The 27,141-nt window shown below is 47.7% G+C and overlaps 1 protein-coding gene across 1 annotated transcript; it reads left to right on the forward strand.

Annotated features, from left to right (window-relative positions):
• On the forward strand, positions 1–25,573 carry PCYOX1 (prenylcysteine oxidase 1). Its single transcript, XM_040414429.1, has 6 exons — positions 1–136; positions 8,952–9,158; positions 9,585–9,759; positions 14,816–15,027; positions 16,799–16,951; positions 23,959–25,573. The coding sequence occupies exons 1-6, from the start codon at positions 34–36 to the stop codon at positions 24,618–24,620; spliced, it is 1,512 nt and encodes a 503-aa protein (XP_040270363.1). The 5' UTR covers positions 1–33; the 3' UTR covers positions 24,621–25,573.
• Positions 25,574–27,141: the final 1,568 nt, after the last annotated feature.

Consider the following 27,141-nt stretch of genomic DNA (forward strand, 5'->3'; position numbering starts at 1 on the left):
CGATTTTAGGCTGCGAAGCGTTCAGGGGACGCCATGCAGCTCTCAGCCGCCGTCCCGTGCATGCTGACCGGCCTCATCCTGTGCAGCCTGCGGGCTGCAGCCTTCCAGGACCTGCGGCATCCGCCCAACAGGATAGGTGAGCATGGAGGCCGTGCGGCGGGGGGAGGGGAGTGTGGACCGCAGCGGTCCTGCAGGTGTGTTTGTGTCCCACTGACATCCAGCCACACATCGGGTCATACATGTACATACATCACAGAACTTGTGGGTCAGGGCTGCAATACCAATCACAGCCAGTATGCAATGTACGGCGCTGTGGGGGTGCCTGGAGTCGGACCCCCACCGATCAGACACTGGTGACCTATCCTATAACATTATTTCTAACACTTTTTTAGGCCTCTTTCACAGACCGTATGGCTTTTTCAGTGTTTTGCGGTCTGTTTTTCACGGATCCGTTGTTTTAGTTTTTTTTTTGTTTCTGTTCCGTTTTTCCGTATGGCATATACAGTAATTACATAGAAAAAAATTGGGCTGGGCATAACATTTTCAATAGATTGTTCCGCAAAAACGGAACGTATACAGAAGACATACGGATGCATTTCCGTATGTGTTCCGTTTTTTTTATTGCGGACCCATTGACTTGAATGGAGCCACGGCGCGTGATTTGCGGGCTATAATAGGACATGTTCTATCTTTCAACGGAACGGAAATACGGAAACGGAATGCATACGGAGTACATTCAGTTTTTTTTTTGCGGACCCATTGAAATGAATGGTACCGTATACTGAACGCAAAAAAAACGGCCTGTAAAAGGAAAAAAAAACGGTCGTGTGAAAGAGGGCTTACTATTTTCTGACTTTATTCACACCTACAATGTGTTAGCGTATGCTCTAGGCCAGGCATGGCCAACCTGCGGCTCTCCAGCTGTTGTAAAACTACAACTCCCACCATGCCCTGCTGTAGGCTGATAGCTGTAGACTGTTCGGGCATGCTGGGAGTTGTAGTTTTGCAACAGCTGGAGGGCCTCAGCTCTAGGCCCTAACCGCAGACAGCTTCGGGGTCCTTCGTAGGTCCTCGGGGCTGGCTAAGATTGGGTCACTGAGAAACCCAGAGGGGGCATCCCGTTTGATCATGCCATGGTATGGAGCTTTGTCTGACGCCGGCGCTAAGACCACAGACTGCTGGTTACAGCTGGTTCTTGGTGCTCGCGTGTTCCTGCAGTCATTTAACCCCCCCCCCCCCCCCTTGTCTGAGGACCCGCAGTGCCCACCGTCAGGAGACAGCGGGCACTTGTTAAAGGGGTTGCCCTATCCTCAGGATCAGATTGGCAGTGGTCTGACCCCCGGCCCCCCGCTGATCAGCTGTTTGAAGAGACTGCGACGCTCGTACAAGCGCTGACTTCTCTTCGCTGTTTACCTGCTCGCCATTGACATGGCAGCGGCCGTACAGCTCCCCCGTCCTATTCAGTGGGATGGAGTGTAACTACAGCTCCCCCGTCCTATTGAAGGAGCTGTAATTCCACCGTACACTTTGCACCAACATTGTGCCGTCGGTGTAAAATTCTGTTGCACAACAGCAGTTGGTGTCCAGTCTGTGATACGTCCGCCGCAGGTCTAGGACCGCATAAGCTTAGGAAATCCGCCCCATACCTGCGTCCTGGGATTGAACAGACCTAGAACTAATTCTCATGCCACTGAGAAAATCCTCAGTGTGCCAAGTAGTACAGGAGTGGAAGGGTTAACGCGAGGCCGCACCTTTTATTACTGGCAATGACTTGTATGTTTCTTAAGCTACTTTCACACCTGCGTTCGGGGCTCCGCTTGCGAGCTCCGTTTGATGGGTCTCACAAGCGGCCCCAAACGCATCCGTCCAGCCCTAATGCATTCTGAGTGGACGCGGATCCGCTCAGAATGCATCTGTCTGGCAGCGTTCAGCCTCCGCTCCGCAGCTTGCAGCGTTCAGGTGTCCGCCTGGCCGTGCGGAGGCAAACGGATCCGTCCAGACTTACAATGTAAGTCAATGGGGACGGATCCGCTTGAAGATGACACAGTATGGCTCAATCTTCAAACGGATCCGTCCCCCATTGACTTTCAATGTAAAGTCTGGACGGATCCGTTCAGGCTACTTTCACACTTAGAATTTTTTCTGAACGGATCCAAACGTCTGCATTATAGGAGCGGATCCGTCTGTGCAGACCCCAGACGGACCCGCTCTGAACGCAAGTGTGAAAGTAGCCTAATATGTGGAGTGATTGAGGCCGTGGAGACACCAGACTCCCTGCATTCATGACATCAGGTTATTGCTGATGATCCTGCCTCCTAGGCCACGAGCCGATCAGGTACAAGGAAGTATGATTGTCCCACTGTAAGAATGTATATCCTTTATCCACAGGATAGGGACTAAATATCTGATCGGTAAGGGTCCAGTGGATGGCGGGGTGGGCACGCATGCTCTATGCCACTGAATAGCACGCACGTCTGACTGTATTCCCTCCACGGACTGTGGCACCTTAGTCTTGTGATCGGTCGGGACTTCTCCTTATTTCTATCATGTGGATAGGAGAAAAATTCTTGTGGTGAGACAACTGCTTAAAGGGCATCTGTCAGCAGGTTTGTCCCTAGGACACTGTCTGACCTGTTACATGTGCGCTTGGCATCTGTGTTGGTCCCATGTCCATATGTGCCCACATTGCTGAGGAAAATGATGTTTTATTATATACAAATGAGCCTCTAGGAGCAACGGGGGCGTTACCATTAGGCTAGGGCCACACGACAACATGTCACGTGACAAGAAGTCGCACCAATGTCGCTCAAAATTTTTATAATGATAGTCCATGGTGTCGCACTGCGATATGCTGCGACTGCGACGTGACAGTTGCAGAAAAATCCATCTTGGATGGATTTTTTGCTACTGTTGTTTCGCAGTCGCAGCATGTCGCACCGCGACACCATGGACTATCATTATAAAAATTGTCGCCCGACACATGTCGTGTAGCCCTAGCCTTGCACACAACCGTATGTATTTTGCGGTCCGCAAAAAAACGGATCCGCAGAAAATACGGATGTGTGCATTCCTTATTTTGCGGAACGGAACAGCTGGCCCCAATAGAACAGTCCTATCCTTGTCCGTAATGCAGACAATAATAGGACATGTTCTATTTTTTTTGCAGAACGGAAATACGGAAACGGAATGCACATGGAGTACCTTTCGGACCCATTGAAATGAATGTTTCCGTATATGGTGCGCAAAAAAAACAACGGAACGGACACAGAAAGAAAATATGTTTGTGTGCAAGAGGCCTTAGGCCCCTTTCACACGGGCGAGTATTCCGCGCGGATGCGATGTGTGAGTTGAACGCATTGCACCCGCACTGAATCCTGACCCAATCATTTCTATGGGGCTGTTCACATGAGCGGTGGTTTTCACGCATCGCTTGTGCGTTGCGTGAAAATCGCAGCATGCTCCTCTTTGTGCGTTTTTCACGTAACGCAGGCCCCATAGAAATGAATGGGGTTGCGTGAAAATCGCAAGCATCCGCAAGCAAGTGCGGATGCGGTGCGATTTTCACGCACGGTTGCTAGGAGACGATCTGGATGGAGACCCGATCATTATTATTTTCCCTTTTAACAAGGTTATAAGGGAAAATAATAGCATTCTGAATACAGAATGCATAGTAAAACCGCGCTGGAGGGGTTAAAAAAAAAATAATAAAAAATTTAACTCGCCTTAATCCACTTGTTCGCGCAGCCCGGCATCTGCTTCTGTCGTCTTTGCTGTGTGCAGGAACAGGACCTGTGGTGACGTCACTCCAGTCATCACATGATCCATCACCATGGTAAAAGATCATGTGACGGACCATGTGATGAACGGAGTGACGTCACCACAGGTCCTGTTCCTGCACACAGCAAAGAAGACAGAAGAGAAGTTGGGCTGCGCGATCAAGTGGATTAAGGTGAGTTAAATTATTATTTTTTTAACCCCTCCAGCGCTGTTTTACTATGCATTCTGTATTCAGAATGCTATTATTTTCCCTTATAACCATGTTATAATGGAAAATAATACAATCTACAGAACACCGATCCCAAGCCCGAACTTCTGTGAAGAAGTTCGGGTTTGAGTACCAAACATGCCGATTTTTCTCACGCGCGTGCAAAACGTATTACAATGTTTTGCACTCGCGCGGAAAAATCGCGCATGTTCCCGCAACGCCCGTGTGAAAGAGGCCTTACTCCTAGAGGCTCAGCTCTTTCTGCAACTGCCGCGCCCTCTGTACTTTGCTTGACCGGTCAGGTGTGATTACTTGTCACTGCCTGGCCCTGTCAATCAAAGTGCAGAGGACACAGCAATTTCAGAGAGAGCAGAGGCTCTAGGTGTAATGACAACGCCCCCGTTGCTCCTAGAGGCTCATTTGCATATAATGCAGACACATATGTACATGGGACCAACACAGATGCCTTCAGCTGCCAAGTGCACATGTAACAGGTCAGCCAGTGTCATAGGGACAAGTCTTCTGACAGATGTCCTTTAATGTCCCACCTGATTTGTGGATCTGTGTTGTTCTTCCCATACATGGAGATATTCTTCCTGCATCTAGTGAAGAATATGGTGCTTTAGGGAGGCAACATATGGTGGCACAGTGTCCGGCCTAGACTTGTAGACACTATCTATGGGGGACATTTATCAAACTGGTGTAAAGTAGAACTGGCTTAGTTGCCCATAGCAACCAATCAGATTCCACCTTTAATATTTCAAAGGAGCTTTACACCAGTTTGATAAATGACCCCCTAAGTGAGCTGCCGTAATGGGAGAGTGGGAGAAGTTGGAATCCTTCTACAAACATGATAGATGCTTGTTCAGGCCATTTTACTCCCTGGAAAAAGGTCTAAGGCATACCAATACGCCTTAGACTTTTACCTGACACTCATCAGCGCAGTGATGCTGCCTGTGCCTGAAATAACCAATAGCAAAGCTTCGTACAGCAAGGAGCTTTGTTATTGGTTGGTTTTGGCGGGAGCGATAAAGGCTCCTGTAGCAGGGGAAGCTGGCGGGAGCTGGAAGGAGGAGGGGCCGGCTCCGGGGGTTTCTATAGTAAGGAGAGCGGGCGTGCTGCACAAAGACCCCGGCAATCATGGTGGCGGAGGGCTGGAGAGGACTCCTCAGTGGTGAAAAACAGCCCCGGACATCAAGGTGACAGCAGTGTGTAATGCAGTGTGTGATCATCACGCACTGCGCCACACACACGCGCATCACGCACTGCACCACACACACGTGCCTCACGCACTGCACCGCGCGCGCGCCTCACGCACTGCACCGCGCGCGCGCCTCGCGCACTGCACCGCGCGCGCGCCTCGCGCACTGCACCGCGCGCGCGCCTCGCGCACTGCACCGCGCGCGCCTCGCGCACTGCACCCCGCGCGCCTCGCGCACTGCACCCCGCGCGCCTCGCGCACTGCACCTCGCGCACTGCACCCCGCGCCTCGCGCACTGCACCGCGCGTGCCTCGCGCCCTGCACCGCGCGCGCCTCGCGCCCTGCACCGCGCGCGCGCCTCGCGCACTGCACCGCGCGCACGCGCCTCGCGCACTGCACCGCGCGCACGCGCCTCACGCACTGCACCGCGCGCACGCGCCTCACACATCTCACATTGATGGATGTAGCGTAGTGAATGCAGGCAGGCTATTATAGCCAACTGGTAAAGTACAGGGAGGATCCGCCATATTGGACTGTACTTTTCTATAATTGCCTGCTGTTATTTAGACCAGTAATGGTTGCCCTGCATAAATACCCACCTCTTAGGCCCTGTTCACACCACCACTATTTATTTCTGTTATTCTGCTCTGTTAGATGAGCAGAGCAACAAAAATACAGAAGTGCTGGATCGGGCACGTAAGGCTGGGTTTTTGTCATACGTTAAACATACACATAAAACATATACAATAACGGATGCCTCAGTCAGATGCCGTACTGTGGCCTTCATCACAGTAGAGTTTTACTGTATACTTTTTTTTCAGGACTCTGCAGGATGGGAAAGCGTAGTGTACCACGTTTTTCCATCTTGCAAAGTCCAGCAAAAAAACATGTAGGCTGATGTATACTTTTTTTTTTTGTATGCGTGTATATATAGATCATCAGCATCTGATTGGCAGGGGTCAAACACCCGGGACCCCCTGCCGATCAGCTGTTTGAGAAGGCGCTGGAGCTGGCAGTAGCGCCGCGGCCTTGTCGCTGTTTACCGCAGGCCCAGTGACGTCACAACTGGTATCAATGGCCTGGGCGCGGCTAAGCTCTGTTCACTTGAATGGACCTAAAAGGGTTTTTCGAGAATCTGAAAACTCTGTGGAAGGGCATGTTCATGTGGCGGAATTTGATGCTGTCAGAATCTACCACGTATTCCAGTTTCTTCCACAGTTGTTCACTTTGGCATCAGGTCGTGGTTTTGCTCCCTTGAGTGGGACTAAACCGTAAGCGGACACTCGCCAAGGCTTCAAACTGCGTTTGTCTACACAACGCACCAGGACAGGACCTGTCCCATCTACTGGTACTCCACAAGATGTGTCCTGCGCCCTGCTCTTTTCACATTGTTTACCCGTGACTGTAAAGCTACCTGTCCACGTAACGTGAGGTGAAGTCTGCGGACGGCACTACATTACAGGGAGGGTGCTCAGAGATCAGTCAGGTGGCTATGACTAAAGGCGGGTTTACACAGGCCGAGGAGCAGCCGATTGTCGGGAAGGAAGTGCTCGTTCAGTGGGGGTGAAGAGCTACATTTACATGCAGCGATCACCTCCACGGTATGAGAAGGAGGGATCGCTCCTCATACAGCTGCATTGTTTCTGGGATCGCTGTTTAGACAGGATGATCTGCTGCCCAGAAACGATGACTGAGGTGCCTGCATGAACGACAGGATCGCCCGATTTACACGGGCAGATTGTTGGGATTGAGTGTTTGCAAGAACTTTAATTCCCAATAATCTGCCGGAATATCAGGCCGTGTAAATCCACTTTATGGGTGGTTTCACACTAATGTTCAGAGATCTGGCAGGGAACAGCCTGCTGGAGTTCTCTGGATCCGGCATTGCCGGACGCTGCCTGAATGCCCGCTGGCCCCATTAACTATGATAGGCACTGGCAGAGATCCGGCTGCAACTCTGCAAATATCCTGAGTATTGGCGGCACTAAAATTGCTGCACACAGTGTTTTTAGTCCAGCCAATTTTCGGCATACTTTCCAGTTTGCGACCGGATCTCTGCCAGTCCCCACTATGGTAAATGGATCCGGTGGGCATTCATGTACCTTCCGGCGGTGCCATTTCCTGACGTATCTCTGATAGTTTGAAACTATCCTAAGGGCTCATGTACACAAATGTGTGCCGGCCGTAACCGTATTATGCACTTTATCCTATGTATTGCACGTGATTTTGTAATTAGATTTTTATGCTGCCAGCCATTATTCCTGTGTTGTATGAAAGTACAATGACAGTCAAGGTCTTATCTATCTGTCCCTTCTTGTCATGTCTTTAGACTGCTGGCCATGCAAACTGCAGCGCTGCCTCAGTGGGAGGCAGACACCACTCGCCCCCTGCTGAAATTTTGCATTAGACACTGCGCCAAAATTCTGCTGGCATAAACCCTGTATAAACATCCCTTAGGGCTAACATCACACAAATGTCTATGGTGGTTGGGTTTCCTGGACCGAACTCTGCCCGACCATGGGTCTACTGTACATTCACTGCATCTTGAAAAAAAAAATTTGGGGGGGGGGAATGAAATACCATGTATGTAAGAAAAATAAAATAAGTTGGTTCTTGAAAGTTGTGCTGCATTTTAGTTGAAATTGGCCTTTCATTATACATGTACTGTGATGCTGCATGTCTGGACCTGAGTGAGCTGAGCTAATAGTTATGGGAATTGACAAATTCTGACTCAGTTCTGTACTGTCTTAGGCTGCGTTCACACGGGCGAGATTTCCGCGCGGGTGCAATGCGTGAGGTGAACGTATTGCACCCGCACTGAATCCCGACCCATTCATTTCAATGGGGCTGTTCAGATGAGCGGTGATTTTCACGCATCACTTGTGCGTTGCGTGAAAATCGCAGCATGCTCTATATTCTGCGTTTTTCACGCAACGCAGTCCCCATAGAAGTGAATGGGGTTGCGTGAAAATCGCAAGCATCCGCAAGCAAGTGCGGATGCGGTGCGATTTTCACGCACGGTTGCTAGGAGACGATCGGGATGGAGACCCGATCATTATTATTTTCCCTTATAACATGGTTATAAGGGAAAATAATAGCATTCTGAATACAGAATGCATAGCAAACTAGCGCTGGAGGGGTTAAAAAAAATATAAATAAAAATTTAACTCCCCTTAGTCCACTTGATTGCGTAGCTCGGCATCTCCTTCTGTCTCCTTTGCTGAACAGGACCTGTGGTGAGCATTAATTACAGGTAAAGGACCTTTGGTGACGTCACTCCGGTCATCACATGATCCATCACATGATCTTTTACCATGGTGATGGATCATGTGATGACCGGAGTGACGTCACCAAAGGTCCTTTACCTGTAATTAATGCTCACCACAGGTCCTGTTCAGCGAAGGAGACAGAAGGAGATGCCGGGCTACGCGATCAAGTGGACTAAGGTGAGTTAAATTACCAAACATGCGCGATTTTTCTCACGCGAGTGCAAAACGCATTACAATGTTTTGCACTTTCGCAGAAAAATCGCGGGTGTTCCCGCAACGCACCCGCACATTTTCCCGCAACACCCGTGTAAACCCAGCCTTAAAGGGATTGTAGTTTGTACCAAGTTTAGAAGTTAACCCTACCCACAGGATAGGGGATAACTAAATGATTGCTGTGGGTCCAACCGCTAGGACCAACACCAATCCCAAAAATGGTTGACGTAAAGGCTTATTAGTTGATGTGCTGAAGGGTCTAATCATTTTCTTCTCTTCGTAGCTGTGGTAGGAGCTGGCATTGGAGGAACATCAGCAGCTTACTTCCTGCGCCAGAAGTTTGGGAAGGATGTCCAGATTGACATATATGAAAAGGGAGATGTAGGAGGGCGTCTGTCAACCATAGAGATGGAAGGGAACCATTATGAAGCTGGGGGGTCAGTTATACACCCTCTGAATCTGCACATGAAGACATTTGTGAAGGAGCTGGGTGAGTAGACTCTAAAATGAGGACAAGCAGAGTTTCATCTACACCTGGTAGAAAAGATTATCCCGGGTAAGGGTGGGACTGCTGGGCGGCTGGGTTATGTATCGGCAGTCCTCTGAGTCCATGAACAGCAGCTTGAACCTTACGGGTCCCGCTCTGCAGGTAATTTGGACGTCTTCCTGTGTGCGTCTCACTTAGATGGTCAGTAACCATCCACTTTCCACCCATGCATGAATGCTTGATTATACCTGGACACTCATACTGCATTTTGTCCAGGTGCACTTGGAAATTTGGATATCAGGTAATGGGTCTTGGCAGATTATTTTTTGTGCAGGCTTACAACCCAAAAATACCATGTAATGCATCCTCAGAAGACCTACTGTATCTGGAGCACAGAAATGTAACCTGTGAATGGTTTTTTGCTCCTAGGTCTCAATGCTGTCTCACTGAGGGGAAACCTGGTTGGAATTTATAATGGAGAAGAGTTTGTTTTTCAAGAAAGTGAATGGTTTTTGATAAATGTGATCAAAATGATCTGGAACTATGGTCTCAATTTCCTGCGGCTGTACATGTGGGTGGAAGACGTTTTGGACAGGTTCATGAGGTAGGTGAATTGTATCTGTACATCTGTACGTGATGCCATGCATTGTATGTCATTGCTTGAAGGCACAGCAAGTTGCATTCTGCCTGAACTGTGCGGTATGAACCTGGCCTGTAATAGTCCTTTAGGTGGATAGAAATGTAAAATTCCACTTTGTGGCAAATCATATCTAATTTATTGGGGTTGTCCTAAACATTGGTGGCATCTTGCTAGGATGTGCCACCAATGACTGGTCAGAAATTGATGGTTATGATCACCTTCGAGTTGCTAGAACCAAGTGGTAGATGTGCTAAGAAAGCTCTGTGCAACTTGTCTCCTGACGCTTCTCGTTTTTTCCAAATGGGTGCATGGATGGTCTTTATAGTCGGTGGTCACTCTCAGTCTTGGTGAGCCTCTGTCTACTCCACCCCTAGCTTAAAACGCATTGAGGATATTTACCCACTTGCACCTGCCCAGAGTTTGCCTGGTTCTGTCTCCTGCCCTTGTTCAGGTACACCAAATATATCAGAAAATAGTGTATGCCGGTAACAAGAAGTTGTACCCTATGCACTGGATAGAAGACAACTATCAGATCGGTGGGGGGTCAAATTGCTGAAACTCCCACCTATCATGAGTACAGGGGTCCTATGTCCTCATTTCAATTAAACAGTGGTAGAGCACGTGACTACATTTCTTCTCTGTGGGCTGCCGTAGAGGGCTGAGCACTTATGTTGAGAGGTCCCACACACTTTAAACTGAGTGCCAGTGTACATACTCGACCATTACTTCATTGAAACAGGGATCATAAGACCTATGTTGTCATGACTGGTGAGGTCCAGGCAGTCAGACCCCCACTGATCTTACAATTATTTCCTTTGCGGTTGATAACAGATAACTTCTTGTTAGGGTCCATTCACACGTCCGTAGTGTATTGCGGATCTGCAATACATCCGGCCGGCACCCCCATAGATCTACCTATTCTTGTCTGCAATTGCTTACAAGAATAGGACATGTTCTATTTTTTTCTGGAGCCACGGACCAGAAGATCGGGGGCGCGCTCCGGAAATGCGGATGCGGTGAGCACATAGTGTGCTCTCCGCATCCATTCCGTCCCCATAGAGAATGAATGGGTCCGCACCCGTTCCGCAATTTTGCGGAACAGATGCGGTCCCATTATACGGACATGTGAATTGAGCCTTACTGGAATACCAATTTAAATAGCCGTTCTCATATATTTTAGAATTATGTTCCCTTGTGTTCTTGTGAGAATCTCGTTGAACATTTTGGGGAATTTCTAATTCCCTCTAGTTTAGCTAAATGAAGCAGTTCTAGTACCGCATTATTGTATTTCTCTATAGTGGTATCCATTCTGTAATGTGATGGGGTTTCTCTTTCATCCCTCCATGCACCTTGATGTCACAGGTGAATGAGGAATGTATGGAGCGAGCTCGGGACCTGCCACAGCTGAAACCTGCTGCGGCGGCTGAAATGGAAGATAATTCTGATCCCTGATGTTCAACCCCTCAGATGCAGGGAGCAATAGCGACTGCAGCATCTAGATCAGGGGTGCACAACGTTTCTTGGTTGGGGGCCACATTGCCAGACTTAACCAATGACGAGGGCCGAAATTAAAATTTAAATGTGTATTAACAACTGAAATATTGTACTTATGGCATATTGAACACACATTATATACCATTAATGTCTGGTTACACTTCCAGGACTCCCATCTAATGGGAGAAATACATGAAAAATACATGTGAGCAGCCACAAGACATAGGTATACATGTCTGTTACCAGATGGTTGGGGGCCGCACAGAATGGTATCAAGGGCCGCATGTGGCCACCTCTGATCTAGATGTTTAGAGAGCATGCCCTATGTTCCCGATCACCCCTCCATGATGCAAACACAGGTTTCTGAGCAGATGGCATGGCAGTCCGGGCCTTGTAAAGATTGTAACACGGGCGTTGCGGGAAAATGTGCGGGTGCGTTACGGGAACACCCGTGATTTTTCCGCGCGAGTGCAAAACATTGTAATGCGTTTTGCACTCGCGTGAGAAAAATCGCGCATGTTTGGTACCCAAACCCGAACTTCTTCACAGAAGTTCGGGCTTGGGATCGGTGTTCTGTAGCTTGTATTATTTTCCCTTATAACATGGTTATAAGGGAAAATAATAGCATTCTGAATACAGAATGCATAGTAATATAGCGCTGGAGGGGTTAAAAAAAAAAAAAAAAAAAATTATTTAACTCACCTTAGTCCACTTGATCGCGAAGCCCGGCTTCTCGTCCGTCTCCTTTGCTGAACAGGACCTGTGGTGAGCATTAATTACAGGAACAGGACCTGTGGTGACGTCACTCCGGTCATCACATGATCTTTCACCATGGTGATGGATCATGTGATGACCGAGTGACGTCACCACAGGTCCTGTTCCTGTAATTAATGCTCACCACAGGTCCTGTTCAGCAAAGGAGACGGACGAGAAGCCGGGCTTCGCGATCAAGTGGACTAAGGTGAGTTAAATAAGCTTTTTAATTTTTTTTTAACCCCTCTAGCGCTATTTTACTATGTATTCAGAATGCTATTATTTTCCCTTATAACCATGTTATAAGGGAAAATAATAATGATCGGCTCCTAGCAACAGTGCGTGAAAATCGCACTGCATCCGCACTTGCTTGCGGATGCTTGCGATTTTCACGCAACCCCATTCACTTCTATGGGGCCTGCGTTGCGTGAAAAACGCAGAATATAGAGCATGCTGCGATTTTCACGCAACGCATAAGTGATGCGTGAAAATCACCGCTCATGTGAACAGCCCCATAGAAATGAATGGGTCGGTATTCAGTGCGGGTGCAATGCGTTCACGTCACTCATCGCATCCGCGCGGAATACTCGCCCGTGTGAAAGGGGCCTAAGGCTTCTATTACACCCTGCCTCGGGGCCAGAAAATTCACCAAGGGGAACCAACACATTCACAACGTCGGAGATCAGCTCATCTGTTTGTGTTGATTCCTTATTCCCCTCTTTTCTTATTTGAAGTGGTGCACGGAAACCATTTCCACATTTCCAGTTTCCACATTTCCTCTGATAAAGCTATGATTAAGAAACCTTTAGTTTTCGAAATGTGTAAGCTGTTCTATGGGTTATGCACCTATGTGTTAATGATGTTTCAGTAAATTGTGACTCTTAATAGCTACTCAGTGAGCGCTGGAACAAAATGTGTTTTTTTTTTTTTTTTTCAAAGAGGACCTTTTACCAGTTTTTACATTATAAAAGTGATACCTCACACTGTAGCCCATGTTCCCTAGATGTCATATCGCTCATTTTTTTTCATGATCTGCTCCTCCGTTGCACCGCTGTGCCCCTCGTTCTGTTCACAGCCATTGAGAACGAACAGCTCACCTTCTCCCTGTCTGTGATGGACAGCGCCACAGCCAGATAGAAGAGACGCCCACTGAGAAAAGCTGATGTCTCCTCCTCCCTGTTCCGATGCTATTAATTAGCATACAGGGAGCCTAAACAGAACGAGAGGCACAGCGGCGCAGTGGAGGAGCATATCATGAAAAAAAATTAGCGATAAGACATCTAGGGAACATGGGCTACAGTGTGAGGTATTGCTTTTATAAAGTAAAAACTGGTGAAAGGTCCTCTTTAAATTCCCCATAGACTGCAGTACAATAGTGTTGCAGTGTATGGTACGAACAATGAAGCAATTGCATTTTCAGCTCCTCTAAGGGGACAAAAAAAATGTGTAAACATGTTTAAAAAAAAAAAAATGTGAAAATCCCATAAATATTAAAAATTCAAATCCCCCCCCCCCCTCGCAATTCATCCACATGGTATCAATACCTTTTGATCATTTCTTATAAAAAAATTTCAGAAGCTGCCTGTTCCCCAAAATAATACCAATAAAAATTGCAACTCAGTGTCAGAATGTGGCGAAGCACAGCAATTTTAAAATTGTATTTTAAATGGTGTGGACTGGTGCGGCATGAGCTGTACAATTGCAGCAAAACTGCAGAACCATTCATTTTAATGTGTCCGCAATAAAAACTGAAGTTACTCTGTGTGCATCCCGTTTCCGTATGTCCGTATGGAATGAAACATGTCGGACAAGGATAGTACTGTTCTATTAGGGGCCAGCTGTTCCATTCCACAAAATACCGAATGCACGCGGACGTCATCTGTATTTTTTGTGAATCTGTTTTTTGCGGACTGCAAAATACATACGGTCATGTGCTTGAGCCCTAAAGCTGTGCGTTTTTGCTGCAGTTTTAGGCCTCATGCACACGACCATTGTTTTATTCCGTGTCCGTTGTGCCGTTTTTCGTGATTTTCTGCGGACCCATTGATTTTCATGCACCGTTTGCCACCCATTGATTTAATGCACCGTTTGCCATCCGTGATCCGTGGTTCCAGTCCATCAAAAAAATATAACCTGTCCTATTATTTTCGCGGAAAACGGTTCGCGGACCCATTCAAGTCAATGGGACCGCTAAACGCGGAGGCACACAAGATTGTCGTCCGCATCAGTTTTTTTTTTTCTCTATCATTTGCATGGCAAACCTGTCTTTAAACTTTTTTTTTACTTTCCTTTATGTCTGGTGGTCCTCCAAAAATAAAGGAAGACACACGGAAACGGAACAACGGAACCCCGTTTTGCAGACCGATTAAAAACAACTGTCGTGTGCATCACCTTATAGTGATTGCAATTGTAAAACCAAGTTTTTTTTACATGGTGCGGCTGCAGTGCTCTCTGCCTTCATAAACGGCCACAGGTGCGTCTCCTATGGCCGATCATGAAGATGACCTCATTTTTGTTAATATTGCTAATATTTTTACAAACCTGGACGGCTGGAACAAGCAGAGCAAATGAGCTTATTGTGTAAACTGGCCTTCCATAGCCCAGCTCGTCCTTGTCCCAGTTGGCTTTCTGCGTGGGATGTAGAGGGAATATTACTTTTCACGTTGAGCCTGAAGCTTCACATTACTTACATCTGGGGGTTGGGCGTTCTTTGCCCAGATTGAAGATGTCCATGCGTCTTGGAGATAAGTAGATCTATTTTTATTTTTGGCAGGATTTACCGGTACCAGACTTTTGACTATTCGTTCTCCAGCACAGAGTCTTTGCTTCATGCTATGGGTGGAGATGATTTCCTCACAAAGCTCAATGTGACCATCGATGAAGCTCTGCAGAAATCTGGCTTCTCTCAGAAGTTCATTGATGACATAGTGGTTCCAGCTATGAGAGTCAACTACGGACAAGCAGCTGACATCAACGGCTTTGTTGGTAAAAGTTTGAACACGAGGCATAAGTTGTATGGCTCATAGCAGTACGCAACCCCCTTCTTGCCAAGTAAACCCCCCCCCCCCCCCCCCACTCCAAGACCTTTTTTTTTTTATTTTTTATTGTCCTGTATTATCAGATGTAATGAAATGGCATGTCTGAGTTATGAAAAAGTCAGGGAAGGCAGCATTTGTAATAAAATAACAGACACTCCCATATTTCACCCCATATTTGTAATTTTCATAGGTAACAACAAGGGGTGTGGTTAGTGTCTGTCCTGCTGATGAGGTACTAGTCGGACCCAAAGCCGAATTCTGTTTTAAGGTGGTTTTCCGTTTAAAAATCCACTACCAAAGTTATTCAATGAAGTCACGCGCGACTTCGCAAATAACTTACTTCGGCTCACCGGAGCCCATACATTCTAAAACTGTACAGAGACGGATCTCCGTACAGTATTATTCCGAAGTTTTGAACGAAGTGACTTTGGATAAAGCATCTGAAGCTCCCTTCGCTCAACTCTAGTTACGATCTTCTCCTCTGACAGGATCGCACAGGATTATGCTGATTTATAATGCTGTGTAACACTAAGGCCCCTTTCACACGGGCGAGTATTCCGCGCGGATGCGATGGGTGAGTTGAACGCGCTGCACCCGCACTGAATACCGACCCATTCATTTCTATGGGGCTGTTCACATGAGCGGTGATTTTCACGCATCACTTGTGCATTGCGTGAAAATTGCAGCATGCTCCTCTTTGTGCGTTTTTCACGTAACACAGGCCCCGTAGAAATGAATGGGGTTGCGTGAAAATTGCAACCATCCGCAAGCAAGTGCGGATGCGGTGCGACTTTTCATGCACGGTTGCTAGGAGACGATCGGGATGGAGACCCGATCATTATTATTTTCCCTTATAACATGGTTATAAGGGAAAATAATAGCATTCTGAATACAGAATGCATAGTAAAACAGCGCTGGAGGGGTTAAATATATATTTTTTTAACTCGCCTTAGTCCACTTGATCGCGTAGCCGGCATCTCCTTCTGTCTTCATCTTAGCTGTGTGCAGGAACAGGACCTGTGGTGACGTCACTCCGGTCATCACATGGTCCATCACATGATCTTTTACCATGGTGATGGATCATGTGATGACCGGAGTGACGTCACCACAGGTCCTGTTGCTCCACAGAGCTAAGATGAAGACAGAAGGAGATGCCGGGCTACGCGATCAAGTGGACTAAGGCGAGTTAAATAATTTTTTATATTTTTTTTAACCCGTCCAGCGCTATTTTACTATGCATTCTGTATTCAGAATGCTATTATTTTCCCTTATAACCATGTTATAAGGGAAAATAATACAATCTACAGAACACCTAACCCAAGCCCGAACTTCTGTGAAGAAGTTCGGGTTTGGGTACCAAACATGCGCGATTTTTCTCACGCGAGTGCAAAACGCATTACAATGTTTTGCACTCTCGCGGAGGGTGTTCCCGCAACGCACCCGCACATTTTCCCGCAACGCCCGTGTGAAAGAGGCCTAAGAGTCCTGCAGCATTATGTCAGAGCAGTTCAATAGTTTTCAGGACCCTCGGGGACGCATGGCATTATAAATCAGTATAATCCTGTGCCATCATGTCAGAGGAGCAGAGGTTGGGCCATCTCATAGATTGGGGGCATATTGCTAGGGCATGCCCCCAATGTCTGATAGGTGCTGGTCCAACCTTCTAGCTGTATTTTTGCTATTTTTGTTGTATTTTATCTGTACATCTTATCTTCTAGGGGCAGTGTCTCTAGCTGGCACAGATTCCGGCCTTTGGGCAGTGGAAGGGGGTAACAAGCTAGTCTGCACTGGGCTTCTTTACGCTTCAAAGGCCCAGCTTGTTCAAGGCACTGTTACCTCTGTGCAAGAGAAGGTTCGTCCTGCAAAGTCAGGTAAGTGTCTGTATTAATTGCCTAGTCAGGTAAATTAGTGTTCTGTATAGCCCTCCCTAATTATCAGTCATAAGGTCCATTAGGTTTGCAGTGAATCTCCACCTGATAAAACATTCACAATAGTAATTTTTTTTTAGCTCCTGATTAATTGTCAATATATCTATAGTTTTTGGAGCTTATTTTTTCTTCTTATCCAGGGTAATTCAGTGAAGGAATATTAAATGGAAATGGGTTGGATAGAGCAAAAAAATGGCATACAGTGAGTACTCTCCTTACCAATCCACTGCCGCAGGAACTTTTTCTGTGACCGGTGTTCCGTTAGATTTCACAGCAGAGTTAGGGCTCATGCACACGACCGTATGGCTTTCTCGCTGGTATCATTGGGGGACACAGGACCGTGGGTATAGCTTGCTGCTGCCACTAGGAGGCGACACTAGGCTGAAAAGTGATAACTCCTCCCCTGCAGGCTATACCCCCTCCAGCCTGGAGAGAGCATATCAGTTTTTAGCTTAGTGTCGTAGGAGGCAGACCTCCCTGCTTAGCAGGGTGGCCTTTTTTTGATTTTCATCATTTTGTTATTTTTCACAGATTTCATGGATGGGGCACAGGCACGCTTGGTGTTGCTTGTTCCACCGCCCTGCCTCCCCCAAGAAGACAAAGCGGACCAGGGCAGCCTCGCTCCCCTGCTTCCCGCCAGCAAGAGGGCCACCTCCTCTCCAGCCCTTCTCTGCCCGGACCCCTGACGCCTGGTGCCAGCGGTCGTGGGGTGGCCCTGCTGGTACAAGACTAAGGGTGAAGACCACAGATGAAGACAGGTGAGTATTACTGTCCCCCTCACACCATGGCCCTTTATTAAGAAGGCTGCGAATCCTCCACCAGTCGCCGCATATCACCTCATTGAGGTAATGAAGGGGTTAATCCCAAACCCGGCGGCGGCATTTTAGATTCTCCCTCTACACCCCCTCCGATCTAACGTGGCTCATATCGGGCAGGGGACACTCAGAATCTGGCGCCGCTGCGCTCCATTCGTGCCCCTTGTTCTCAGACCGACCGGGCGGGCTCCCCGGCCGGTCAAACACCATACCTTTTTGGCAGGTATAATCTTGGCGCCTGTTAGTGCCGTTCCGGATCCGGCGGACCTGGTTTGCGGTGGGCGGAGATCCCAGTCGGCCGGGCACCACAAATCTAGGCCCCGGCTTCATTCAGGCCTTCCGGTTTCTTCCGGCCATGCTGTTTTCTTCTCCCGGCCCACGGGGCGGGCTTCCGCGGCCAGTGGGCATAGGCGGCCTCATTCTTGCACCGATCCAGGTACCGTTGTGTTCGGCTGGCGGTGCGTTTCGGTCGACCTGCATAAAACTTTAGTTCCCGGCTTTGCGGCCTTCTAGGCCGCAACTTTCACCCTCAAGTATGGAGGGGCGGGTCCATTTTCTGGCGCGAATTCTCCTCTGGAGCCAGCTGGCTCCGCCCCGGTCCTTGGACAGTTTAACCCTTCCTAATCCAGTGACCAGATTACCCTTACCCTGGGTCTCTATCTGCAGGCACGATGTGCCTTAATATTGCAGTATGCAGCCTTTCCTGCCCCTTGTCCATTTGAGGTTAGGTCCTCACCCGGTTAAATAATAATTATATATATATATATATATATATAAGTGCGCCCATACAGGCCTGCCCTCCTCACAGACCGAGCTCTCTATGCCCAGGGCCTGTGTCCGTCCCGGATAGTGGAGGGTTTCTCACAGTTCCGAATCCGCCTTCCGGGGCCGTTTGGTTGATAATGCTCCAACTGCGCAAAATCCAGTGGAGTACATCTGAAGGATTCCCAATCCTCCTTACGGGCAGTTTGATTGATGGTGCTCCACCTGGGCAAAGCCAGTGGAGTACATCTGAAGGGTTCCCAATTGGCCCTCCGGGGCCGTTTGGGTGAGAAAAATCCAGGGGAGTACATCTGAAGGATTCCCAATCCACCCTACGGGCAGTTTGGTTGACATGGCTCCAACTGTGCAAATCCAGTGGAGTACATCTGAGGATTCCCATTCTGCCCTCTGGGTTGTTTGGTTGATAATGCTCCAACTGCGTAAATCCAGTGGAGTACATCCGAAGGGTCCCCATTCCACCTGCTGAAACCGTTTGGTTGATAATGCTCCATTTGCGTAAATCCAGTGGGGTTCATCTGAAGGATCCCAATCTGCCCTCTGAGGCCGGTTGGTTGATAATACTACAACTGCACAAATATCCAACTGCGCAAATCCAGTTGAGGACAACTGAAACTTCCCATCCACCCTTCGGGGGCATCTGTTTGATGTTTCTCCTCCTGCGCAACACAGCGGAGGACCTCTGGAAGTTCCCAATCCACCCTCCTGGGTCGTTTGGTTAATAGAGCACCGTCTGTCCAATCCGGTCAGCAGACCTTTAGTTCCATTCCACCTACGGGTAGTTTGGTTCTTATGTCAACACCGCCACAGCCTGCAACAGCCATGGGCTAGAGGCTGAGAGGTGGAACTGCGCACGAGCGGGCCGAAGCAGGACAGTTATTCGGACTCTGACATGAATCCGGATCATTTTTCCAAGATTACGTCCGTGCTAGCCGGTTTTGGTGTATGCATTAAGTGCTTAATTGGGTATTACCTCCTTCCTGAGGTGGACTGACCGCACTAGCATTGGTCTCAATGCCAGCCATAGGTGCCCCTCGTTCTGTGAGTGGCGGAATTGAAGTTCCACTGGGCTCAGTATCGTCAGCATACATTAACCTTTTGTATAGGTGGCATTATGGCATTCTCACTGCTGTCGCAGTTTTACGTACGCATTACCCCCTTACTGGGCTGGGATAATGGCACTTCCCACAGAGTACAGAACTCGTCATATGCAAGTTCCTGCTAGGTGCGTTACCCCCTTCGAGGTGTGATGTATTTGCACTGCCTCGGGTTACAGTACTTACTGGATATGTTACTCCCGTCCATAGGTAAAGTGTTTGCACTGCCACTGGGCGCAGTGCTTACCGTAGGTTTTTCCCACTGCATTGAGTGGGTAATTACACTTCCGTAGATTGCGGTTCTGACTATCGTGCTACCCCCTTCCCTAACCGGGGGTTTGCGCTACCATTGGTTGCTATTCCATCTCTCATTTGCCATCACATACTTCCTATGGCATTACCCGCTACAAACGATCGATTAACGGGGGAATCGCTATGCATCTTTGCATGCGGTATTTCAACTACGCCATGTCTCTAGATGACTTGGCTGCCTTCACAGGTGGTCCTTGGCAACAGTCGGTACCGCTGGTGCCTGATATTCTTCATCTAGTGGCATATGGATACTGACACTGGATACTAGGGATACTCCCATATTGTATCCCTCTTTTCTTCATGCACTTATTGGAGACACAAAAATGTCGGCCTTTGTGCTCTCTGGGGAGTCATCCAGCCTTATGTGTCCTAGAGACTCCCCATCCCCATGAGCCTCCACCGTTCAGGTCAGTCACACTGCACAGAGTGCTGTGATCAAGATCCAGCAAGCAGAATATTCCACTGACTCCGGATGCTTCATCCACCACTCATCCTTATCTAGGTGAGGGTGTTATGCTGGCACTCCGCAGTGACTACTACAAGTCTTCTCCTTCGCAGGGTAGTCTTCACGCTAGGGCTAGATGCTCCTAATCGCTGTAGCGGGACAGCCCCCCTCAGGTAGGGGTTCTACCCTGGTACTAATTTGGCAGTTGCTCCTGTTCAGCGCCTTTTTCAGGTGGAGGGTTTAAGGTTAGCTCTACTAACTGGGCCAGCTTGATACCAGGACTTCTACCGGATGTCCTCAGACCTTCCCCTCATGTCCACGCTGGCGGAGCATGCGGTAGCCCCTACCGCACGAGGGATGTTTGAGTCACCATTACATGCTAAGGTTCCTACTGCATAGTTCTTTCGTCAGGCAACGGATTCCTCTAACACGAGAATTCAGTGACCTCTACGGTGTGGCCTACTCCTCAGCTGGAGTATGGCGTGAGCATTACTCTTGGGGCTTGTATGGCCTCCCTTCAGGCGGAGTATCGCATTACCACTAGATTCTGTAGAGCGCCAGTCTCACATGGGAATGGGCTTTAGTTCTGGCCTCTTTCTGGTTTACTACCTATAAGGGTCCGTGGCTCTGACAACGGTTGTCCTTCTGTCGTCGGCTCGGGCGTGGCGATGGTGTAGTTACCATGGCTGATCAGCATCTACCTTTTGAGTGCGTTCTACTGGGTAGCTCAGTCCCTACGGCACTCGTCAACACTAGATTGCCGTTCGAAGCGGGACTTGGATTCTAGTAGTCATACTGTAACGCCATTGGTGCTACCTCTCTTCAGATATCAATGTCTACGTCACCGCAAGCCAATGGTGGTTGTTCTTTCACTGCTCATTCCAGGGGTGGACTGAGAGCCTTCCCAAGACGGGTAGAGCGGGTGCCTGTTACGACGTCCCCCGCTAGTAGGGGTTTTGTCCCTGGAATGGATCACACTTTTCCTTTCCGATCTCTCCTCGAGTTGGATAACTGATCTCCTTATCCTTCTGTCTAGCTGACCAGTAGCCATGGGTTGTACGGCTCTGGAAGCCCAACGCTATTTTGGATGCGTCGGACGTTGTAATCAAACTTCACCCGGCAAGAGTATTTCTCTCATCTTTGTTCCACTCATCTGCCCTTCCAGACAGCGTTGCCTCTTGGTTAAAATATGGTCACTGACGGGGCTTCCCCTCACTAGCGGTGCTCACATTGGCTTTACTTTACCTTTCTCGCGTGGTGTTGATGCTTTGGCCGGCAGTGGGGCACGCCTGGCTCAGGCGTTTGTTTCTTAGTGATTCTCGGGCAGCCTCTCTCACTAGAAATCTCTCCACAAGCCTCTACGGCTATAAGGGCGTTGGTCTACCAATATTCTGCTCCCTAGGGGGCGTTCTCTTGACCAGAGGTGAATCCTGCGGACTTGGCCTTTTAGTTCTACTTCCACAGCTGCGGCCAGGAGCCAGCTATTTTGTGGCGTTAATTTTTTATTTTTATTTTTTTCTCAGAGTTGGTACCCCTTCTGGTACGTACTTTTTTTCTTTAAGTATGAACATAGGGCAGTGTTCCGTCCAGGATCCTCTTTTTTTCGCAGAAGGTGGTTGTCTTTCCACGCCCTCACAGACATGGGCTTCTCTTCTTTCTCCCTCGCATTACACAGACCGAGCTCTCCATCAGCCATGTGATTTGGCCTCTTAGCTTGCTTGTCCTTGACTAGCGCTTACAGCCGTACGGACTTCTACCAATTTTTATCCTGGGGTCGTTGTCAAGGCTGACGGCCTCCAAAGGATGTTTTCCAGATAGATCTGTTATACAGTTGCTCAGGCATTCCGCCCTCCGGGTAAGGCAACGCCCAGCTGAGTCTTGGCCCACCCGACCAGCGGTCGGTGCTTCTCGGGTCCATCTCCTTCATGCAGTAGCTTCCCAGTGTGGAAGGCAATGTCTTGATCTTCTGGGCACACGTTCGTCAAGTGTTACCGGGTGCCTTCCTAGGCACCGGCGGATACCGTTCCAGGCAGCAAAGTCTGCAGGCGGCAGCGAGTTGCGCATCCTCGGGCGTTTTACTCCATGGGCATGTGATTTGTTCCCTCCCCGTGGACTGCTTTAGGACGTCCCACGGTCCTGTGTCCCCCAATGATACCAGCGAGAAAACGAGATTTTTGTGAAACTCACCTGTAAAATCTCTTTCTCGCGTAGTTCATTGGGGGACACAGCTCCCACCCAGTAATTTCTGTTTGCCGTGATTGTTGGCGGTTGTGGAGCCAGTATGGCCCCAGTTCTGGTTTGATCCGACTGGCGTTGACCAGTTGTTGGTTGGTTTGGTTTTTTTCTCCTACTCCTATTGCTTGGGCACAAACTGATATGCTCTCTCCAGGCTGCAGGGGGTATAGCCTGCAGGGGAGGAGTTATCACTTTTCAGCCTAGTGTCGCCTCCTAGTGGCAGCAGCAAGCTATACCCACGGTCCTGTGTCCCCCAATGAACTACGCGAGAAAGAGATTTTACAGGTGAGTTTCACAAAAATCTAGTTTTTTCAGTGTTTTGCTGTCCGTTTTTTACGGATCCGTTCAGTTTTTTGTTTCCTTTCCGTTGCTCAGTTTTTCCGTATGCCATGTACAGTATACAATAATTACATAGAAAAAATTGGGCTGGGTATAACATTTTCAATAGATGGTTCAGCAAAAACGGAATGGATACGGAAGACATACGGATGCATTTCCATATGTGATTCGTTTTTTTTGCGGACCCATTGACTTGAATGGAGCCAAGCACCGTGATTTGCGGACAAGAATAGGACATCTTTTCACGGTACGGAAATACTAAAATACTGAAATGGAATGCACACTGAGACACTTCAGTTTTTTTTTGCTGAACCATTGAAATGAATGGTTCAGTATATGTACCGCATAACGCAAAATACTGTCGTGTGCATGAGCCCTTAGCTGGACACCGGCCGACACTGCGCATGCGCTGGGAGCCTCACCAGTGGTTAGGGTAGGGAAAAATTACATGCCAGTGCTTTTTCCACAGACAGCTAGTAGAGCATCTCAGCTATGCACACAAAAGGATTCTATATTGTTAATAAAGACCAATTGAAAAAAAATACTTTTAGCTCAAGTACAAAATTGCCCCCCCAAGGTGTTCATAGTCTTTAAAAGGTTATCGCTGGGTACAGCGTTTTGCAATCCCCAGCGGTCACCTAGAGAATGAACACAACCTATATCTCCATTCATACAGGGCATGGCGCCCATGTTCCACCCATTGGATGCTTATCCTCTATCTTGTGGATAAGGGATAAATTGATATCTTTTGAAGAAAATCCTCTAAAAGGCTAGGCATTCATTTCAAGGTGTATTTTGGTGTGCGCAGGACAGAAGGTTTGGTTAGGCTTCCACCTGTAGCTCCATCCCATACGTATGAGTCCTGAATAATTCATAGTTTCCTATGTTAGTCTTTCTAAATCAATCTTTTGTTAATTATTTTTTCAGGAGATACAGTGAGACTGTACGAAGTGAATTCTGAGACTGGCAGCGGGTCCGCACTACACTTGTATGATATAGTAGTCATTGCCACTCCACTCAATAAGGAACTTGGCAATATTAAATTCCTCGGTTTTGACCCACCAATAGAGCCTCTCTCGAAGCCTTTCCAGCAGTGTGTGGCCACCTTTGTCCATGGACGGATCAACACGTCTTTCTTTGGTTGCCCAAAGCCATGCCACTTCCCCGTCTCAGAAATACTAACCACTGATAAACCCAATTTTTTCATCTATAGCATTAGCCCAGTGTCTCCAGTAAAACCAGTGACTAAATCAGAAATTTCCAAAGCCTCTGATATCAAAGTCTATAAGATCTTCTCTCCGGAGCCCCTCACAGATGAACAGCTGCGTTTCTTGTTTGAGTCGTATCACGCAGTCATTGTAAAGAAATGGTTGGCTTACCCCAAGTACACCCCGCCGGAGAAGCTACCCCCTATCATACTGCACCGTGGCATTTATTACGTGAACAGCATAGAGAAGGCAGCCAGTGCCATGGAGATGAGTGCCATCTCTGCAAAGAATATTGCCCTTTTGTCTTACCATCGATGGTATGGAAAAGATGGACAGATCGACCAGGAAGATTTATCAGAACGTCTCAAGTCTGAGTTATAGTTTTTTTTTTTTCTGCACTACTATAATTCTCACCTTGAAGCCTGCCACGAATGATGCTGGAAGGGCCACCGACACACTACTTTTTTTCTTTTTCTTTTTTCCTCCATAAACAAGTGAAATGACATGATCCTTTTTTAATTTATTTTTTTAAACTGTTTTATTAACGGAAATAAAAGTACAACCGCATTATACACATTAGCTGCCGAATACAGTGTAGACATGAACGTTTCAGACTTGTATGATCCAATTCTCCTAATACAGAAAACAATATAAACAGCAGAAAAGTAACATATTCTTATCTCCGAACCGCTCTTGCAATTCTATCCGCCCCATGTTGCATCATTGAAAATATAGCAATTTTTAATGTGCACAGAATTCCCAGCACACCCACTGAGCCACGTCTCCTCGAGCCGCTGTTATTGCTTGTCGCAGTCTCGAGGTTGAATACATGGTTTGTGCTGCCCCACACAAGCCCCAAACTTTCTGTGGTTTATTGCGGTGTTTATATACCAATACTATGTAGGGTAGAATCTGATTTGTTTGCGTTTTATTACATGGTCAGGTTCGGTGTATTGGGGCTGTACCATCTGAGTGCTTTACATTTACGTGCCATAAATAGGGATTCCCTTAGGAATGTCGTCGTATAATGGTCCCAGTTATCATCGTTTATTATTCCTAACAGGCAGACCTCAGGAATACACGGCACCCGAACCAGTAGTAATGAGGCAAGAAGATCAGTCGCCTCCTTCCAGAATATAGCTCTCCGGATCATGTGCCAGAAGTCCGCCTCTTGTTCCCCACACCTCAGACATGCAGTAGATGACGCTCTGCCCATTCTATACATCCTAACTGGTGTTAGATATGACTGATGAATGATGGAGAGTTGGATTATTTTATTGTTTATTGCTGGTGATACTTGTAGATGTGACTCCAATAAATCCGGTATTAATTCATCTGAGTGTGGGTATCATCCTTTTCCATTTGTCTATTACCGGGAGGGGCTCTGCGCTAATCTTTGCTCGTACTAGGTGTGAGTAAATTGCCGAAACTAATCCTCTGGGACCCTGGGTTCTGACTACTCCTATGAGTGGGTATTTAGACACTCGGTATGAGAAGAAGTGGGTGCGCGGTATATCGTACTTTTGTCTCAAAGCCTCAAATGTCATAATAATTCCTTGATCATATATATCCCCTAGGGTTTTGGCTCCTACCAATTTCCATTTATCCGCTCCCAATCACTACCTGTATATTTGGTATAGACTGGTTTCCCCATAGAGGTATGTCTGAGACCACCTCTGTAAATTTAGCTAATAGTTTAGCTTCTTTCCAGATCGTTTGGGCTAATTTGTGTAGTGGTAGCATTGGCCTTTGGAATTTTGGCGGCCCTTCCAAAACCGACCATAAAATATTACATTCAAGATAGGGTTTTTAGGAAGTCCTCTGAGGTAGGTAAATCCTCTGTTGTGAACCATGTGTTAAGTTGCCTTAATTGGCCAGCTAAATAATATAGAAAATAATCTGGTAGGGCCATGCCTCCCTCTAGTTTAGGACGTCTTAGGCCCCTTTCACACGGGCGAGTATTCCGCGCGGATGCGATGCGGGAGGTGAACACATTGCACCCGCACTGAATCCCGACCCATTCATTTCTTTGGGGCTATGCACATAAGCGGTGATTTTCACGCATCACTTGTCCGTTGCGTGAAAATCGCAGCATGCTCCTCTTTGTGAGTTTTTCACGTAACGCAGGCCCCATAGAAATTAATGGGGTTGCGTGAAAGTCGCAAGCAAGTGCGGATGCGGTGCGATTTTTCACGCACGGTTGCTAGGTGACGATCGGGATGGGGACCCGATCATTATTATTTCCCCTTATAAAATGGTTATAAGGGAAAATAATAGCATTCTGAATACAGAATGCATAGTACAATAGGGCTGGAGGGGTTAAAAAAAATAATAATAATAATTTAACTCGCCTTAATCCACTTGTTTGCGCAGCTGGCATCTCTTCTGTCTTAATCTGTGAACAATAGGACCTTTTGATGACGTCACTACGCTCATCACATGATCCATCACCATGGTGATGGACAATGTGATGAACGCAGTGACGTCATCAAAGGTCCTATTGCTCACAGATGAAGACAGAAGAGATGCGGGCTGCGCGAACAAGTGGATTAAGGGGAATTAAATTTATTTCGAATTTTTTTTTAACCCCTCCAGCGCTGTTTTACTATGCATTCTGTATTCAGAATGCTATTATTTTCCCTTATAACCATGTTATAAGGGGAAATAATACAATCTACACTACAACTAACCCAAACCTGAACTTCTGTAAAGAAGTTCGGGTCTGGGTACCAGAGTCGGTTTTCTATCACGCGCGTGCAAAACACATTGCACCCGCGCGATAAAAACATCGGAACGCAATCGCAGTCAAAACTGATTGCAATCCTACTCGCGCGGGTTTGCCACAATGCATCGGGACGCATCCGGACCTAATCCGGACACGCCCGTGTGAAAGAGGCCTTAG

The sequence above is a fragment of the Bufo bufo genome, chromosome 1 (genome assembly GCF_905171765.1).
Source record: "Bufo bufo chromosome 1, aBufBuf1.1, whole genome shotgun sequence".
Taxonomy (NCBI): domain Eukaryota; kingdom Metazoa; phylum Chordata; class Amphibia; order Anura; family Bufonidae; genus Bufo; species Bufo bufo.

Bases quoted from the DNA above. Each gene is read 5' to 3' on its own strand.
- PCYOX1 (XM_040414429.1), top strand. From the start codon at position 34: ATGCAGCTCTCAGCCGCCGTCCCGTGCATGCTGACCGGCCTCATCCTG. The intron at 137-8,951 runs GTGAGCATGGAG...TTCTCTTCGTAG, and splicing joins GCATCCGCCCAACAGGATAG to CTGTGGTAGGAGCTGGCATT. The intron at 15,028-16,798 runs GTAAAAGTTTGA...CTTATCTTCTAG, and splicing joins TGACATCAACGGCTTTGTTG to GGGCAGTGTCTCTAGCTGGC.